This window comes from Saccostrea cucullata, unplaced genomic scaffold (genome assembly GCF_032062105.1).
Source record: "Saccostrea cucullata isolate Sc308-1 unplaced genomic scaffold, CSIRO_AGI_Scuc_v1 ctg9704, whole genome shotgun sequence".
Lineage (NCBI taxonomy): Eukaryota > Metazoa > Mollusca > Bivalvia > Ostreida > Ostreidae > Saccostrea > Saccostrea cuccullata.
The window spans coordinates 5,686-23,336 of NW_026924549.1; the positions used below are offsets into that span (position 1 = coordinate 5,686).

General features: G+C 30.4%; 1 protein-coding gene and 1 long non-coding RNA gene across 2 annotated transcripts; one reads left to right on the forward strand and one right to left on the reverse strand.

The window, feature by feature from the left end:
• The first annotated feature begins 2,783 nt into the window (after positions 1-2,783).
• On the forward strand, positions 2,784-7,874 carry LOC134266698 (uncharacterized). The gene is made up of 5 exons (XR_009992025.1): positions 2,784-2,877; positions 3,260-3,319; positions 3,656-3,727; positions 4,537-4,664; positions 6,824-7,874. It is a non-coding gene; the product is annotated as an uncharacterized LOC134266698 (long non-coding RNA).
• Positions 7,875-13,323: 5,449 nt separating this feature from the next.
• Positions 13,324-16,183, reverse strand: LOC134266699 (uncharacterized). Its single transcript, XM_062748920.1, has 2 exons — positions 15,673-16,183; positions 13,324-13,999 (listed from the first exon to the last, which is right to left on the reverse strand). The coding sequence occupies exons 1-2, from the start codon at positions 15,675-15,677 to the stop codon at positions 13,624-13,626; spliced, it is 381 nt and encodes a 126-aa protein (XP_062604904.1). The 5' UTR covers positions 15,678-16,183; the 3' UTR covers positions 13,324-13,623.
• Between the last annotated feature and the right edge of the window lie 1,468 nt (positions 16,184-17,651).

A 17,651-nucleotide genomic window follows, 5' to 3' on the forward strand; every position in this document is an offset into this window, starting at 1 on the left:
TGAATAACTTACCGAAAGGAGGCGATTATTTGTGCAGAAGTTCATTGTGATCGTCTGTTTTCACAATCTCCCATGCAGAGTTGTCGTTCGTTTCTCTCTCAGTGAATGTATGAGCCGATGGTAGAGAGTGCTGTTTTCCAGCCGACAGCCAAAGTATAACGTTACCGGAAGTTACCGACGCAGTGTAAAAGTAAAATCGTGTCTTAAATATTTTCACCTTTCAGAGCATATATTTGCAACAAAAACTATGACTCGGGTGGTTTATGTTGTAAATGACACATAGAGTAATAATCGTTAATTCAAACTCTCAATAAAACATTCTGGATAAGTCCGGGATTTTCTCTTCCGTCACTGGCCGAGTTCGCGACGACTTAAAACTTTTCTAAAAATAAATATGAGCGGAGGAGAGACCCACTACGAATTTTTGACAGTCTATTTAAAATACTTAAGAGATTAGGAACGCAACAAATGATCGTGGGTCTTGCCTCTGCTCATAGTTAAATTTTTACATATTTTGTGATGAAAGGAACGTTTTTTGGAAGAAAAGTAGAGACAATCATTTAAATTGGTACCCAGGATTAATAAAAATGACCAAAATTATTTTAATCATTATCTTTTCATAGAAATACAAATTCAGTTCTTTCCTTTTTATAAAACATCAACTCCTGACTGACATCTTTATTTGTTCCAGTTCGGGGGGGGGGGGGGGGCACCAGATGATATATTGAAACCATATCTCGTTCTTTATAGAATTACAGCTGTACAATTGGTGCCTTGATAACTCTCAACTCCTGACGAAATCGTCAAGTATACAATTTTAATTTTTTTTTAAACATGGAGATATCGAGTACTGACAAATGAGTTGATATATATGAATAATTTTGCCACAGATCTAGTCGAGGATTTTTACATCAAAATGGTGTATCAAAGATTTCATAATGTATTCTTTTTGCAGTTAATAATTCCAGTATTTTGGGTGTATTATATTTTATATAGTATACATAACTTATTCTGTTTTTGACCTTGCATGTTTCTTTGACGAAGTTTTATTTTCAAAGAAATCTTTCGCCACATCTTAGCATATATAAACAAACTTTTTAACAAGAAGTATCTTCATTTTCATTTTTAATTCTAAAGACAGGCAATAAAAGGTATTTATATTTACCTTGTCAATGTTTGAAAGTCCTTGCTATGATCACAAAACAAGGTATTTAAGATCTGTTTACTTGTTCTTTGTAAGGAAGTATAAGTATAAATATGTCCAGGATTGATGTAAGTAATATGTGTATCAACATTTCACTATCAGAACTAGGGAAATATTCTACGTAGGTACTATTTTTTTTTTTGTTTTTATGCTGACTATACAGGTAAAAAATGCGCCGTGTGCAAAAACATTAGCAAGAATGTGATTATGACGTCACGCTTCACAGTACGTAGGTACTACGTTTTTTTGTTTTTGTGCTGACTGCACAGGTCAAGAATGTGATTTTTTGAAAGCTCATTACCAAGCCTAACCAGTTTGAACTGGTTTTAGTGAAAACAAGAACACAGATTTTGATTTTTTTCAATTTTTATTCAGAATGAAAATACAATCATACACTGTTTCATTTTTTGTTTCTCTCCTTTTTCTTGAGATTGTTCCTTTTTTCGATAAAGGGATGCGACAATATTCATACACTTTATAAATAGGCCTATCTGTAAAAAGTCTTGAAGGCTGTTTTCTTCCGAAACCTTTCTTTTTTTCTTCCAATTGATAAAAACGGCAAGTGTAATTTTCCAGGAAGTTCTTCTCCAGTATTTTATAAGGTTCACTCATGATCTTCTGGTATTTTTGATAACCATCATCTCCATTTTTTCTCTCCTTCAGACAGTATTTTTCCTCTCTGGTGTCATGATTTTTTTCATCAATCTTCAGGATCTAACTTCCATCTTTTTACCAACCAAAATTTTTTTCTTTAAATTCGGTGGCTATTTTAAATAATTTCTGATCACGTAATTATAAAAATTCTGGATGGCTTTCTTTTTAATTTTCATCCATTCTCCAAAATGTTCTCCGTCAATAGACCAAAATATCCTTTTTCTGTCATCTCCTTTGTATTTTCCTCTGCCATATTTTACTTCTTTAGAGTTCAAAGTACTAACGAAGAATGATCGTCAATGTCCAGCTCTGGTTTATATATATAGCATGGATTTATTTTAGGGCCGTGTGCAAAAAAAAATACTTTTTACCTACGTTTTCTTATATTTACCTGTTTGCATCCTCTATAAAGTGCCGTGTGCAAAAACATAAGGGTCGTGTGCAAAAAATACCTTTTACCTGTGTTTTCTTATATACCTGTTTGCATCATCTGTAAAGTGCCGTGTGCAAAAAACTTACCTATACATTGTGACGTCATTCACTGTATAAATACAATGTGATTATGACGTCACACTTTTTCATTTACAGTCTAGACAGCCTAGTCTAGCCAGCCTAACCGGTTTGAACTGAATTTTTTACTGAAAGACAATAACAAATAACACACAATACAAAAAACATGTGTGTGTTATGTCTCTCAAGTTATAACACCAGGTCACTTTTTTTTTAAAAAACTTAGAATTTCTTTTTAAATTTTTTAAACTTTTTTAAAATTAACTTATAAATTTTTTAACTTTTAACTTTTTTAAAATAACTAATTTTTTTTTTCTTATTAATTTTTTTTTTGGTAAACTCCCCTTATAGTTTTTAAGAAATAAAATTAAAAAAATCATGTAATACTACATCAGTGTTATGTTATTGTATGACTTCATCTTTTATACAGTCGGGTTCGGGGTTTCGGGCAGCCATGGCGAATTTTCGGCAGGATTTTACCCCAGTGAAAAAGGCTTGTAATCCACAGTGTAGGTCTTTTAAAGTTGTTTCACATTGTTTATGATTGTGATTATGTTATCGCTCACCTATATGTTTAATGTCAGCTATGCTAAATAACCCATTTCTGTGTAATTTGAGAGAATGTTTTGACATGTGGTTAAAGTATGGCGTGCTATTCATGTTATCATTTAAAAAGTCGATCCTAAATAAATCTGTCTTAAAAAATACATTTTACGAATGACATTTAATATGATTGATTAGAGTATAGGTATCCATATATAAGAGATATTATTTTGCATTACATTTAAACATGTTTTTCTGTCCTGTTTGTCTGTCAATTGTTGCTTTACTTCCTTTGTAAAATGAGGTTAAATTGAGTATCACTGAATATTGTATGCTTTTTTTTTTCAGGATCAGCTAAGATGTTGTTTCACTGGATTATTTAATTGGGCATATAATTGGATAATTCTGGTAAGTTTGTCTTTGTTTTGTTTACATTTCCTATATGAAGGTCATCTTTGCATTTAATCATAATAATGTAAAGTTCTATTTTGAATGTCAATACTGTATTTATCCTCATTTCATGTGATTTACAGTTGTATAACCTGCATGTAACTCAGAGTGCATTTAATATTTCTATGATGGATCATTCTATGATTGAATTTAAATCAGAAAAATATTCACTAAATTTTGGTAAAATACATGGTATCTTTTACATTTCTGTCCCTTTTGTCTGTAAATTATTGCTTTACTTACATTGTAAAATGAGGTTAATTGTGTATCACTGAATTGTATGATTTTTTTCAGGATCAGCTGAGATGTTATTTCACTGGATTATTTAATGGATAGACTTATTGGGCATATATTTGGATATCTCTGGTAAGTTTGTCTTTGTTTTGTTTACATTTTCCTATGAAGGTCATCTTTGCATTTAAGCATGATTATATGGTTAATTTAATTACTGTGTAATACTTATGTGATCTGTTGTCTCTAACTTACATTCATATAAGCACACCCTTATTTAACCTAAAATATATTAACACATGATTAAGGGATCTTCAGAATATTAATAAGTCCTTTTGTATAAATTATATGATTTAATTTCATAATTCATTATGTATGTTGCCCATGGAATTAAGAATTACTAAATGGTGATCAAAGAGATATTAATTAGGAATCTAATAAGAGAAAAGGAGGAATTTACAAAAGATTAATCCTAAGTTATTTACTTTTTGTTTTGATTCTAAATATGTGTGATATATGGTATACATATATTTTCATTTTCACTTTTGTTTCTTAGTAATGAGCTTTTCAAAAAATTAAGGACTACATGTTGTACTGTGATGATGCTAAAAAAGATGTATTTTTCTGTATGCAGTACTGACAGATATTAAACAAAATTGAATCTGCTGTTAATAAAAAATCTTTTAGTGTCTAAATAATTAATTTGATAATCATTTTATTTGTGATATCAATACAGTAATTGTGCTTTTTTTTATTATCTAAAGATAACATGATGAACTTTTCTCATCTGGAGTTAATGTTAAAAACAATTTGTTTTGAGATTAAAAACAAACATTTTCATGAACATTTTTTTTGGCATTGTACATGTTTGTTCAATTTTTAAACATGCATTGTTTCACACAGTACTCTGTCATATTAACAAAATGGTTTTATTTTCTATACAGTCATCAACATGGAAGCTATGTTTTGTTCCTAACCATCTATGATTAATTCTCTATGAAGTTCAGACTGTCTGCTCTTCCTTTGGAAATACACAGTTAGTCAACCAACAAAGAAACACACAAACATGAAGGTAAAGTTTCAATGAGATACAATTGTAATATATATTTATTTATTATTATTATTTTTTTTTTTTACATATGCATGTTTATAATATTGAATTGATATGTAAATGATATATTTAAATAAAAAGGGCTTGGTGGTCATGGTCATGTTTAAACTATATTGATCTCCTTTAGAAGAAGAAGAAGAGCTCCATTTCAATATATATACAAAATATATATACAATATATAATATATATACAAAAATGCATGATCAAATTTTGAAACTAAAATGTATGAAAGTTTTCTTTGCCAAATGATAGTTAACAGCTGAAGATAGCATATCTAAAGAATAAGTTAAATATGGCTAATTTGTAACCCCCCCCCCACCCCCCCCCCAGCTTCCTTAATATCATAGTTGGTAAAGATAGCAAGTTTTGACTCCAATTGCTGATGAATTCTGAATTTCCCATTTAATATTAACATTATATCACAGGGAAAGAATACTATAATGTAGCACATCAGGATGACCAGAAAAGAAATCTTAATGACCCTCTTGACTATATATGAATTCATGAAAAAAAATTTATCCCTAAAAAAGAATAAACTAAACTATGTGAATATAATCATTGGGGAATTAATGAATTACCGGTAGCCTTTAAGTAGTAAACAAGTTATTAAAAGAGTACATGTATATTATTTTTAATAAATGAAAATACCGGTAATTTGTTATTTAGTTCTTTTTTGTTTTCCTAGTGTTTACCTGGCCGATTAGTGTTCATAAGATGGTATTAACACCCATTGTTTCAATCGCCTTTGGGCAGAAAAATCGATACATGTTATTTGGGTATTTGTACCGGGTCCAGTGTTACACATCATTGAACATGCTGGTAAACAATGACCCTAATTTCAATTTATTTAATGCGAAAAAAGTGTGATAAATGAAATGTGTATAAATTTCTTTCGGAACATTAATCTACTGAATTCTGAATTTCCCATTTAATATTAACATTATATCACAGAAAGAATCTATAATGTAGCACATCAGGATGACCAGAAAAGAAATCTTAATGACCCTCTTAACTATGTATAAAGACTGTAACCTTATAACTGATGTAAGATAATCTGATTGTGTGGAATTAAAATTCCCTGGTGTTTCTACTACCCAAGATCTTCTTATGAGTGCATGGGACTGTTGTAAACCTTCTCCTGTTTATAAAAAATATACCTTGGAGCATGACACTTTATTCATAAAAGGTACTTTCAATATCATTTCTATGAGTTTTTGTTCTTTCTTTTTAATAATCTAGTGTTATATCTCATTTAAACCCATTAATATGTATGCTTCCAAAATCTTAGATCTGTCTGTATAGTTTTTTCAGCTCTTTGAACACAAATACCCTGATTCAATCTTTTGAGGTAAACATGATAGAGACATCATAGATGATTATCAGAGTGTGTATCACAATCTTAACCATAAGGTCAATTTAAATGGTCTAAGGCACAACAAATGAAAGTGAAAACTTTTTTTTTTTTTATTAGAATACATAATTTTGTAATAAACAAATACTGGAAAAGTTACTCTCATAATAAGCCTTAATGTCCTCCAAGAATTCAGTTTGGACTTCCTCCATTAATCCTTGTATCTTCTCCAATGGTTTTGTGGGCTAAAATTCATGTGTCTTTAACAACATTTTTTTTCTGACAACTGTTTTCTCTTATCATCTATAAACTTGACTTCTTCTCTAGTCAAAGGTCTTTCAGGGTAATCCAAGTAATTCTTACCCTCTTTTGGTAATAAATGGTTATATTCCTCATTGGCTTCTTCTGCAATCAAGGGTCTTTCTATGTAATCTCTGACAACATTAGGATCACCCTTCTCTGGACTTAATTGATTATATTCTTGTTGAGAAATGATCTCAATAGTGCCATCTTTTTTTTTATTTTAACTGGTATACCTCTGTCTATATCTTTCTCTGAAAGAACTCTCTTCCAAACTGAATTTTACTCATTCCTTTACTCTTTTCTTTACTGGAGGTGTTACCCATGGTTAATATGAAAAAGTCAAAATCTTATGTTACAACTTGTATTTATACCCTTTTTGTCTATATTTAGAATTCCATCAAGCTTATATTATATAACAATTTTTTTTTTTTTCAACTAAGACTTTTTTTTTTTTATATTTTTCAGGATTCTCTAGTGAGGGCTTATGGAAATGATCTATGTCTACTCTCAGAATGGTGAAAGACTATCAGATTATGCAAAGACTAACAGAATATCCTCTCTTGGAACACTGAAACAAGAAAATCAAACAGGAGATGGATGGAGGATTTAAGAAGCACATAGATAAATATGATTTCCAACGAATTTAACCAGTATTATCATAGACTGTGGTTTACAGGATGACAAAGTAACAGGATTGTATCTTTTTACTGTCAGACACTGACTATGGATAAGATGTACCCATTTATTAAACTGAGATCTAGTCAAATCAAGTACAATTGTATTGAAAATATGATTTTCTGATAGCATGAACTCTTTAAAAATTAATTCTCACAGACCTCAAAGTATCTGAATGTGACTTTTATTTTTACCAATTTCTATTGAAGACTGTTGTTATGTATGAGAAGTATACATTTAAACCTTTTATTTTTCATCTTATTTCTATAACCCCCTAGAAATTACACAGATATTCAGATGCTGGATTTAATATTATTATTTAACTTTCCTGGAATGGTAAATATATTTTGTTTGTGTATGTATCATTTTTTAATTTTGAATTTAAAATTGGTCTCAATAAGATCCCCAATAAAGATGCAAGTGTCCCATAATCTGTGGTTTAATAATATCTTGAATATCTTTATCATATCATATTCATCATACTAATTACATATAGAATGTTTGTAGGAATACACTTTGTTGTTTAGGACACTTTGTCAAGGTCAAAGCATAAGATTATTGAGATGACTTCTTTGACAATAATTTGTAACTTACAAACTTCACATCATAAGTACACAGATGAAGAATCAATAAGATATTTCTATAGATTTTTTGGATCATTTACTCCTGGGTAAAAGTTAGTTACTAACTGAGATTACTGATTTGAATCCTGTAATGCAATAACTTAAACATTGTGTGATAACTTATAGACTTTATAAAAATTAGGTGCAAATTCTTAGGAAAGGATTGAAATGTAAATCAAATGTACAATGTTCAAGGATGTTTATATGACTATTACTATGTAATACCTTAGAATTCTGTAAAAAATTATCATTATAAAGACTGGTTGGAATAATTTATGTTTTGAAATAAGGTTTAGGGAAAAAAAAGAATGTGGATATGTGCATTACAGCAACTCTGGTGATTTACATACCTTCAGTCATAAATACATGTAGATAGGTATTTGGAAGACTCCTTTAGATTTTGAAATTTTTAATTCAAAAGTATAGATTTTTTATTTTAAGTTTGAAAGATTAAATGGCAGCATATCATTTGCTTGTGAATTAAAAAATAAATCCAAACATATACATCTTTGGATGATAATTGTAGCATTTTATCAATTCCTGGACTTCGGTCTTGATATCATCCTTTAATGTCCTTAAAATTTTAATGACTGTCTTTTAGTTTTAGTTGAATTAGTTTCTTTTCTACATGTGAAAATTACATCATCCAAAGAAGTTCTTCATCTGCATGTTATATGAAGAAGACAATTTTCATCACAGTGAAAGAGATTGTTTTGTTAAACATATTGCATTGATGCACAAATATACTTTTAGATTTTTAATAGCTAGGGTTCATATTTCTTAATATGGAATGCTAAGTACTGTTGATTTCAATGTTTTGTGAACAAAGACATACTAGTAGAAAAAATGTACATGATGTGTTAGAAAAGCATGTGTAAACCTGATGACTTTATATTTGCTGATTAATTCAATTATGAGTTTCATCTTTGTTTCAATGTAAACATTTCTAAGTAGGGCACACATCAGAAACTCTTAAAATTCTGACTATCAGGGTTTAACACAACAATTCCAAATGATTTTTGGACGCTTTTTATGTATCAATAAAAAAGACAAAACAGAATGTTTGTTCACAGATGTTCCAATGGAAAACAACCACAAAGAAATGATTTGATATGTTCTCTATGTGATTCATGTAAAATGTATTTTAAAATTGTATCCTAACATTTATCTTTTGCATAAATACATTTTTTGTGGAGAATTTCTCATAACTTTGAAAAAAGTAGTCTTATTGTATAATATGGTTAACTTTAAATTTTGTAGACTTAAAAGTTGTACATGATGTGTTACACATCTTACATATGTAACCATTTCATTTCAGGGCATTCAGCATATATTGTGGTTTTGTCTTAAATTTGTTTGTTCATGTAATCAATAATTTGAGAATACTCAACTCAAATTAGGTAATGCATGAGAGAATAGGCAAGAAAATCAGGTTTAAGAAATGATTTTTACTATTTATAAGGGGTTAGTCTATATATTGAATCTATAAGTACATTTAGTCTATACACTTAAGGTATTTGTTTATGAAATAAACTTGCATTTGAGCATTTTAAGACAATTGTAAACATTACTTTAACCAGTTTTAAAAATGATTAGATTCACTGTTAGCATGTAATTCCTTGTAAAATAAATGAGAAAACAAACAATTTTATTTGAGTCAGTTTTTTTTTTAAAATGTAAATAAGAAGCATTGGAAGTTGGGAATATTTCACAAAGTTGATTGAGCATAATTCTCACTAGGACAGTAGGAGTATAATGATTTAAGCATTAAAGAAACCATTTCATATTTCAATATACAAACCATGTTTAGTCATGCAGTATATTGTTTACACTTGCCAAAAAGTAAATGGTATCTCTATTCAGGGTCAATCCAAAGGTAAAAAAGAAATGAAAAAATATATTTCTCTTTATGTATCAAACATGTAGGTATTATTGCAATAAATTCACTGTATTCATTTTTAGTCCTCTTTCTATGTATGAATAGCTCTGATTTAGGCAATCAAAATACAAAAAGCCAATGAGTTATGTCAAATGATGAAGGTATACACCATAAATTAACATGGACAGAGAATTCTGAGTTTCCCTCAAATATGGTCGCCAAGTGATGTGAAATAAAAACAAAATGTGGATTCATCTATTAGGATTGAGACTTGTACATATTATGAATGATGGGTACTATGACATTAAGAATGACATGAAAGAAATAAGTTTGATTCAATTATATAAACAGTTCTTAATCCATACAGTCAAAATGGAGGGCATATATTTTTCTTTATAGGCATAAAGTAACAAACACTCACCCAATCCATCAAAATTTTACTTTTTGAAGAAAAGGAACCCTACTTACTTTGTTGAGTTGACATTCAAATTTTTTGTTTGACAGGTAGACTAATGGTTTCTGACTAGTATAATGAGAACTTTTTATTTAAGAGTCATCAGATTGTTCTGATATTTTGGTTAAGATATCTGCATGACATCAATTAATTTGTTCATACAAAGGGATAAAAGCTTTTCCAGGTTTCTTCTTCAGTCAGATTAAATAGTGTCTTGCTAAAATATTCAACATATAAGATACTCATCAAAGTCAAACAAAGGTAAATAAATGACCTTATTAAGTTTTTTAGTCAAAAGGTCAAAGAGATGTGGACATCTTGTTTAATTGGACAATTGTTTAGTTAATATTCACCAAACTTCATGGATAGGTTAATTAAACAAACTTCATATATTTTGATTTTCAGGTCAAAGATCAGCACAATTTTTGCTATACCATTGTTGTCCATGAATATCTTAACACCTCTATTGACTTTTCAGGTTCAAGGTCAATGCATTCCTGCTACAGTAAAACTTCATTATAAGGATCTCGTAGTGATATTCTTTATTTGTAAGGAATAAGGTAATTATAAAATCTCCTACTCTTTCTATAATATGTCACTGAATGTGCTCCTTTATTTTAGAGAGTTTTACAAGCAAATCATATACTGACTTTCAATCCTTCAAAATACAATTTATATTGAATCTTGAGATTCAGACTTTCAGACTTTTAGGCTTTCAGACTCTCAGGCTTTCAATCTTTAAAAACTTTCAAGCTTGAGGACTGAGTATTTTGATATTTATTTTGTAAGTCTTGTCTTTTATGTCATTATGATTAATCCTTAGTAATTCAAACTTTTCATGTTTGTAAAACTATAGTGTGAAAGTACAGTGTTTGTGTAATCTTCTTAATATTTATCTAAAATTACTGCTTTTAATACAGTCAAATATAATTTGTGATGATCAAAATTTCCAAATTGCCTGACCTGTACATATTTAAAGTTTCAATATCATACACTCTTGAATATCCTTAAATATCAATATATTGATTAAGCATTTGCTATCAACCATACACTTGTTAACCTAAGGAAGGCTCTTACCATAAGTTAAACTCATGGAATTCTTCAAGCAATTTTGAAGAATTTCTGTAATAAAGGATGCTAAAGACAAAAGACCCATAAATTTCCCAGAAGTAATAATTTTTAAAACTATATATCCACATTAAATTGGGGAACATTTGAAGAACCCTTTTCCTTTATAAAATTTTAATGACTGTCTTTTAGTTTTAGTTGAATTAGTTTCTTTCTACATGTGAAAATGACAAGAAACTAATTCAACTAAAACTTCATTAAAAATGTTCCCCAATTTAATGTGGATATATAGTTTTAAAAATTATTACTTCTGGGAAATTTATGGGTCTTTTGTCTTTAGCATCCTTTAAAACAAAATTGCTTGAAGAATTCCATGAGTTTAACTTATTGTAAGAGCCTTCCTTAGGTTAACAAGTGTATGGTTGATAGCAAATGCTTAAGCAATATATTGATATTTAAGGATATTCAAGAGTGTATGATATTGAAACTTTAAATATGTACAGGTCAGGCAATTTGGAAATTTTGATCATCACAAATTATATTTGACTGTATTAAAAGCAGTAATTTTAGATAAATATAAAGAAGATTACACAAACACTGTACTTTCACACTCTGGTTTTACAAACATGAAAAGTTTGAATTACTAAGGATTAATCATAATGACATAAAAGACAAGACTTACAAAATAAATATTAAAATACTCAGTCCTCAAGCTTGAAAGTTTTTAAAGATTGAAAGCCTGAGAGTCTGAAAGCCTAAAAGTCTGAAAGTCTGAATCTCAAGATTCAATATAAATTGTATTTTGAAGGATTGAAAGTCAGTATATGATTTGCTTGTAAAACTCTCTAAAATAAAGAAGCACATTCAGTGACATATTATAGAAATAGTAGGAGATTTTATAATTACCTAATTCTTTACAAATAAAGAATATCACTATGAGATCCTTATAATGAAGTTTTACTATAGCAGGAATACATTGACCTTAAACCTGAAAAGTTAATAGAGGTGTTAAGATATTCATGGACAACAATGGTATAGCAAAAATTGTACTGATCTTTGACCTGAAAATCAAAATATATGAAGTTTGTTTAATTAACCTATCCATGAATTTTGATGAATAGTAACTAAACAATTGTCCAATTAAACAAGATGTCCACATCTCTTTGACCTTTTGACTAAAAACTTAATAAGGTCATTTGTTAATTACCTTTGTTTGACTTTGAAATCTTATATGCTGGATATATTAGCAAGACACAATCTAATTTGGAAAAGCTTTTATCCCTTTGTATGAACAAATTAATTTAAAAATTTGACGAGACTTACCTTGGTTAAGTCGAAGTCAGATTGTAATTCTATGAGTCATTATAATTACTGTAGGGATTATGTGAGATAGTAGTACGCATGTGCAACCTCAGTTTTATTAAAACATTTGGTCATAATGTAATCATATAGAATATAATTACTTTACTTATATTACTTTATACATTATTGGTTGGATATCTATGAATATCTGAATAATTCTGCAGGGAGTGGTGGGAGGCACATAATCCCTACAGTAATTATAATGACTCATAGAATTACAATCTGATTTCGACTTAACCAAGGTAAGTCTCGTCAAATTTTCAAATTCTATTTCGTCATAATTACTTCCGGAATTATGTGAGACTTCAAAGCCCATTATGATCAAATGTTTCAAAATACAAGAAAAATTACTTGATCATAATACTATTTCACTTACTGAGAAGTCTCCCACTCTAATTGTTCTTTGAAAGTACACCTGATGCAAAACTTTCATTTTCAACTATGATGTCTTTTTCGTAAAATCTGGAAAATGTTGTAGCATTTGTCCATCCAGCCTTCCTTAAAATTTCATCTACTGGCACATCTACTGATTTCGCTTTTGACACTGAAGCAGATCTTACACTATGCGATCCAAATACATCTGTATTAACACCAGAAAGTTTCATTACCATCTTTATCCATCTAGACACTGTGTCTCTTGTAACTGCCTTATGAGGTTTAACATAACTTAATAGAAGTGATTGTTCTCCATTTCTAATAGGTGCTGTCTTTGATAAATATTCCTTCACCACAACATATATACAAAGTCTCCTATCTGGAGGGTGTGCTTTCATATGTACAACAGGCATTTTATACCCCGGTCTACATTGCTTTAGCAATCCAGAGTATTCAAATATATATTCATTAAAACACTTTTTCATATTATTTACAGAAATAAGATGAATTGACTGAGCTCTTGCAGCATTTGTCAAAGCGATTAATATTACAAGTTTCAATGTTAACTGTTTCAAACTTAAATTCTTCACAGGAGACCATTTCTTCAACAGTCGTAGCACTAAGGATACATCCCATGTTCCAGAATATCTGGGTTTAGTTGGTCTAATATTATATACACCTTTCATATATCTGATAACAAGAGCATGGGATCCAACACTGGTTCCATCTAACTTTATGCCCAAAGCTGACAAAGCCCCTCGAGCTGTATTGAGAGAACTGTAACTCAGTCCATTATCAAAAAGTAAAGTCAAGAATTCCAAAATATTGTTTACAGATGGTGAAATTGGATCAATTTTCCATTCAAAGCAGTACTGAAACCATCTTTTAATGAACGTTTGATACTGTTTTTTAGTACCGGTTCTCCATGATGCCATAATAATGGAGGTAGTTGTTCTTGAAAATCCAAGGTTTCTGTAAGTTCGCCGGACACTTGGCATGCAATCAAGGTCATTTTTTCCCACAAAGGATGAGCCTCTTTTTTGTGAGGGTTTAAAAGTAGATCCTTCTTTCTCGGAAGTAAAATTGGATTCTTGACTATACTTTTCATTAATCCTGTGAACCAAGTCTGAGTGGGCCATAATGGGGCAATGATAATCCCTCTTGCCCGGTCTTCCTGAATCTTCTTGATGCACAAGCCCATCAGACTAAAAGGTGGAAAAATATAAAGATAATCAAAATCTCTCCAATTCAATGAAAATGCATCAACATAACTACATTCTGGATCTTGTTTCCATGAGCAAAACACTTCAACTTGTGTATTAAGTCTTGATGCAAACAAATCTATATTTGGAAACACTAGCTTTGAACAAATTTGTAAGAATATATCATGATCTAATTGCCATTCCACTTGATCATTAAACTCTCTGGATAATTTGTCTGCTTCTATATTATTTTTCCCTGGAATATGAGAACACTTCAACCAAATGTCTCTCTTAATGCACCATTCCCATATTTCCACTGCGAGTTTATTGCAAATTTCAGATTTAATACCACCCATGTTATTAATATAACTAATGGCTGTAGTATTATCTGATAATATTCTTACATATTTGTTTTTCACAATATTCACAAAAGATCTCAAAGCAAAGTAAATTGCAAGCATTTCCAAATAATTTATGTGATTCAATTTTTCTTCTTCTTTCCATCTTCCACCAGTTTTGATATTATCTTGTGTACATACTGCACCCCAACCTGACAAGGATGCATCAGTTTGAATGGTAATCTCTGGATTACCTCTAGAAATAAATCTGATTTGAGAATGAATATTGAAACACCACCAATTTAGCTCTTTTTTCATTTGCATAGTTATTGGCATTAATGAATCAAAATTCCCTTTAGCTTCTTTTAGATGCTTTATTTTCTCTTTTTCTAGCAATCTGTAATGTAATTGTCCCAATTCTGAAGCTGAAAAACTTGAAATAATCAGTCCAATGACTCGAGCTACAGTTCTTATTTTTGCTAGATCTTGATTTATTAAACACTTACATTCTTCATAAATAATATCTTTCTTCTCCTCAGTCAGTTCAATAATCATTCTCTCAGAATTTATTTTGTTTCCCAAGAATGTGATACATTTTTGAGGTTCGAATTGACTTTTCTTTCTATGAATCACAAAACCAAATTTCTCAAGATATTCTCTTGTAATGTTCACATTCATTCTGCATTCATCAATAGTATCCCCAAACAGTAGAACATCATCAATGTAGGTCATACTAAGATAACCTAATGTTCTAAGCTTAGCAAAAATTGGTTTGAGAACTTTTGTGAATATTCTAGGTGCTGATGACAAACCAAATGGTAAGCAGGTATATTGAAATATTTTTCCTTTCCATCTGAATCTCAAATACTTTTGATGCTCAATTGCTATTGGAATTGTATGATAGGCATGTCTTATGTCAATTGATGCCATAAAACAATTTTCCTTGACCAGATTTACTGCAGATTCGAAAGTATCCATCTTGAAATGACGGTATACCACATGTTCATTTAAATTTTTCAAATTGAGGATAACTCTGTATTCCCCATTTTTCTTTGGTCTAACAAAAATAGATGAAAGAAACTGATCTGGTCCAGGAATTGCCTCGACAATGGCTCCCATTTTAAATAAATTCTGAATTTCTTGATCGATCACTTCAGATTCTACCGAGTTAAACACAGGTTCATACAAACTACATTTTGTTGGAGCTGCATTATCTATAAATTCTATTTTGCAATTTTCAACTATCTGTAATATATTTTTATCTGATGTAATTTTTTCCCATTCTTTGGAAAAATATTTCAATCTACCTGCAAAAAATTCATCATTTTTCTCACTAACCTCATTCTTTATTGATTCTTGTTTTTCTGCTGTGACAGTGTCGTATTGCTCTTCTTGAAGTTTTTTGGATAGAATTGGCCACTACTTCTGTTTGGATAGTTAGGATTGTATGCAGTGTTGTTGTTGTAATAATTTCCACGTCCTCTAGGTCTACGACCAGGACCTCTGAAACGTCCTCTCATTCTCCCTCGGAATGATCCACCTCTGTTCAGTTTGTGACCAATCTTGCTGCAATCTTCAATTTCTTTTGCAGTTTTTGAAATATCGTCACCAAATAACCAAGACGTATAAGGTACAGTTTGTGCACATAAGTGCAAGTATTCGTATCTTAATTCTGGTTTTATAAACTCACGTCTTGTCATATTTACTTGTTTGTTTGCATGTCCAAATAGAGCCAAGCTGTCATTGCATTCATCTATAATTTTTCCCAACTTCGTTTTCTGTGTATCATCTAATTCATTTTCCACATCTGCCAACTTGTTCACAACTTTGGCCAGAATGATAGAACCTTTAATAACAGAAGCTTCTGTGTTTTGCATTTTTCTATCAATTGTTTTAGCTTCTTGAGATATAATATCCCAAACGAGTTGGTTTGTCTTCACAACTTTCAGACCTTCACAATTTTCTGGTCTTGCATTATTTTCATCTTTAATCATATCTGAATACTGATCTTCATTCATTCCATTTCTAAACAAATCTGTTATATTTGTAGCCAAAGTCTCATCTATTTTCACATCACACACTTCTCTGCTTTTAAATCTTTTACTCATGTTCTTAAAACGACTTGAACTTTCTTGAACAACTTCTGTGTCCAAATGATCACTCTTCCTTTTTCCAGAAGCATTATCTGAATTTTCAACATTATCATCTGTACGCTGAACATTATTACAACTCTCGTCGTATGTCTGATCATCATCGTAACCTTCATAATCATCACATTCTTGAAATTCGTTTTCTATCATATTGATCTTATTGTTCAATGTACCAATCTGTTCATCTTGTTTTTTCTGATTTTCAAGAATTGTATTCAGTATACACATAATTTGATTATCGTTTTGTGTATTACCGCTGTTGTGGACATCGGCCACAACTTTCACAGGTTTTTTCGTCCCGCTGGACCTAGTGCTTGTAGCGCTTACCGTACTGCCGACAGAACTACCATGCTTCTTAGTCTTTGTTCCCTGAACCTCGACTTTAGAGTTCTTTTTAGTAACATCGTTACTTTTACATGTTCCGTCTGTCTTTTCTGTGTCTACTTCTTCTTCAAAGCAAGTAGTACTTCGTAATTGTTTCTTTTGAATCATCTGTTCCGCCATTTTTTACGACTTTATCATAAAGTAGTCGAAAAACCGCTTTATGGTAGTCGTAAGCACAAAACTCCTCGAGTTTTGTTGATAATAGTCGTAAAAAACAGAACTCCTCGAGTTCTGTAATTAATAAAATCTTATCAATGTGTCAAACGAAAAAATAGTTAACCACGTTAACTTAGACACGAACTGAAGTTGCTAATTGAAGGACCACGTCCTTCTTCGTTCATAACTCGTACCACACTGAGGTTGCACATGCGTACTACTATCTCACATAATTCCGGAAGTAATTATGACGAAATAGAATTGATGTCATGCAGATATCTTAACCAAAATATCAGAACAATCTGATGACTCTTAAATAAAAAGTTCTCATTATACTAGTCAGAAACCATTAGTCTACCTGTCAAACAAAAAATTTGAATGTCAACTCAACAAAGTAAGTATAGGGTTCCTTTTCTTCAAAAAGTAAAATTTTGATGGATTGGGTGAGTGTTTGTTACTTTATGCCTATAAAGAAAAATATATGCCCTCCATTTTGACTGTATGGATTAAGAACTGTTTATATAATTGAATCAAACTTATTTCTTTCATGTCATTCTTAATGTCATAGTACCCATCATTCATAATATGTACAAGTCTCAATCCTAATAGATGAATCCACATTTTGTT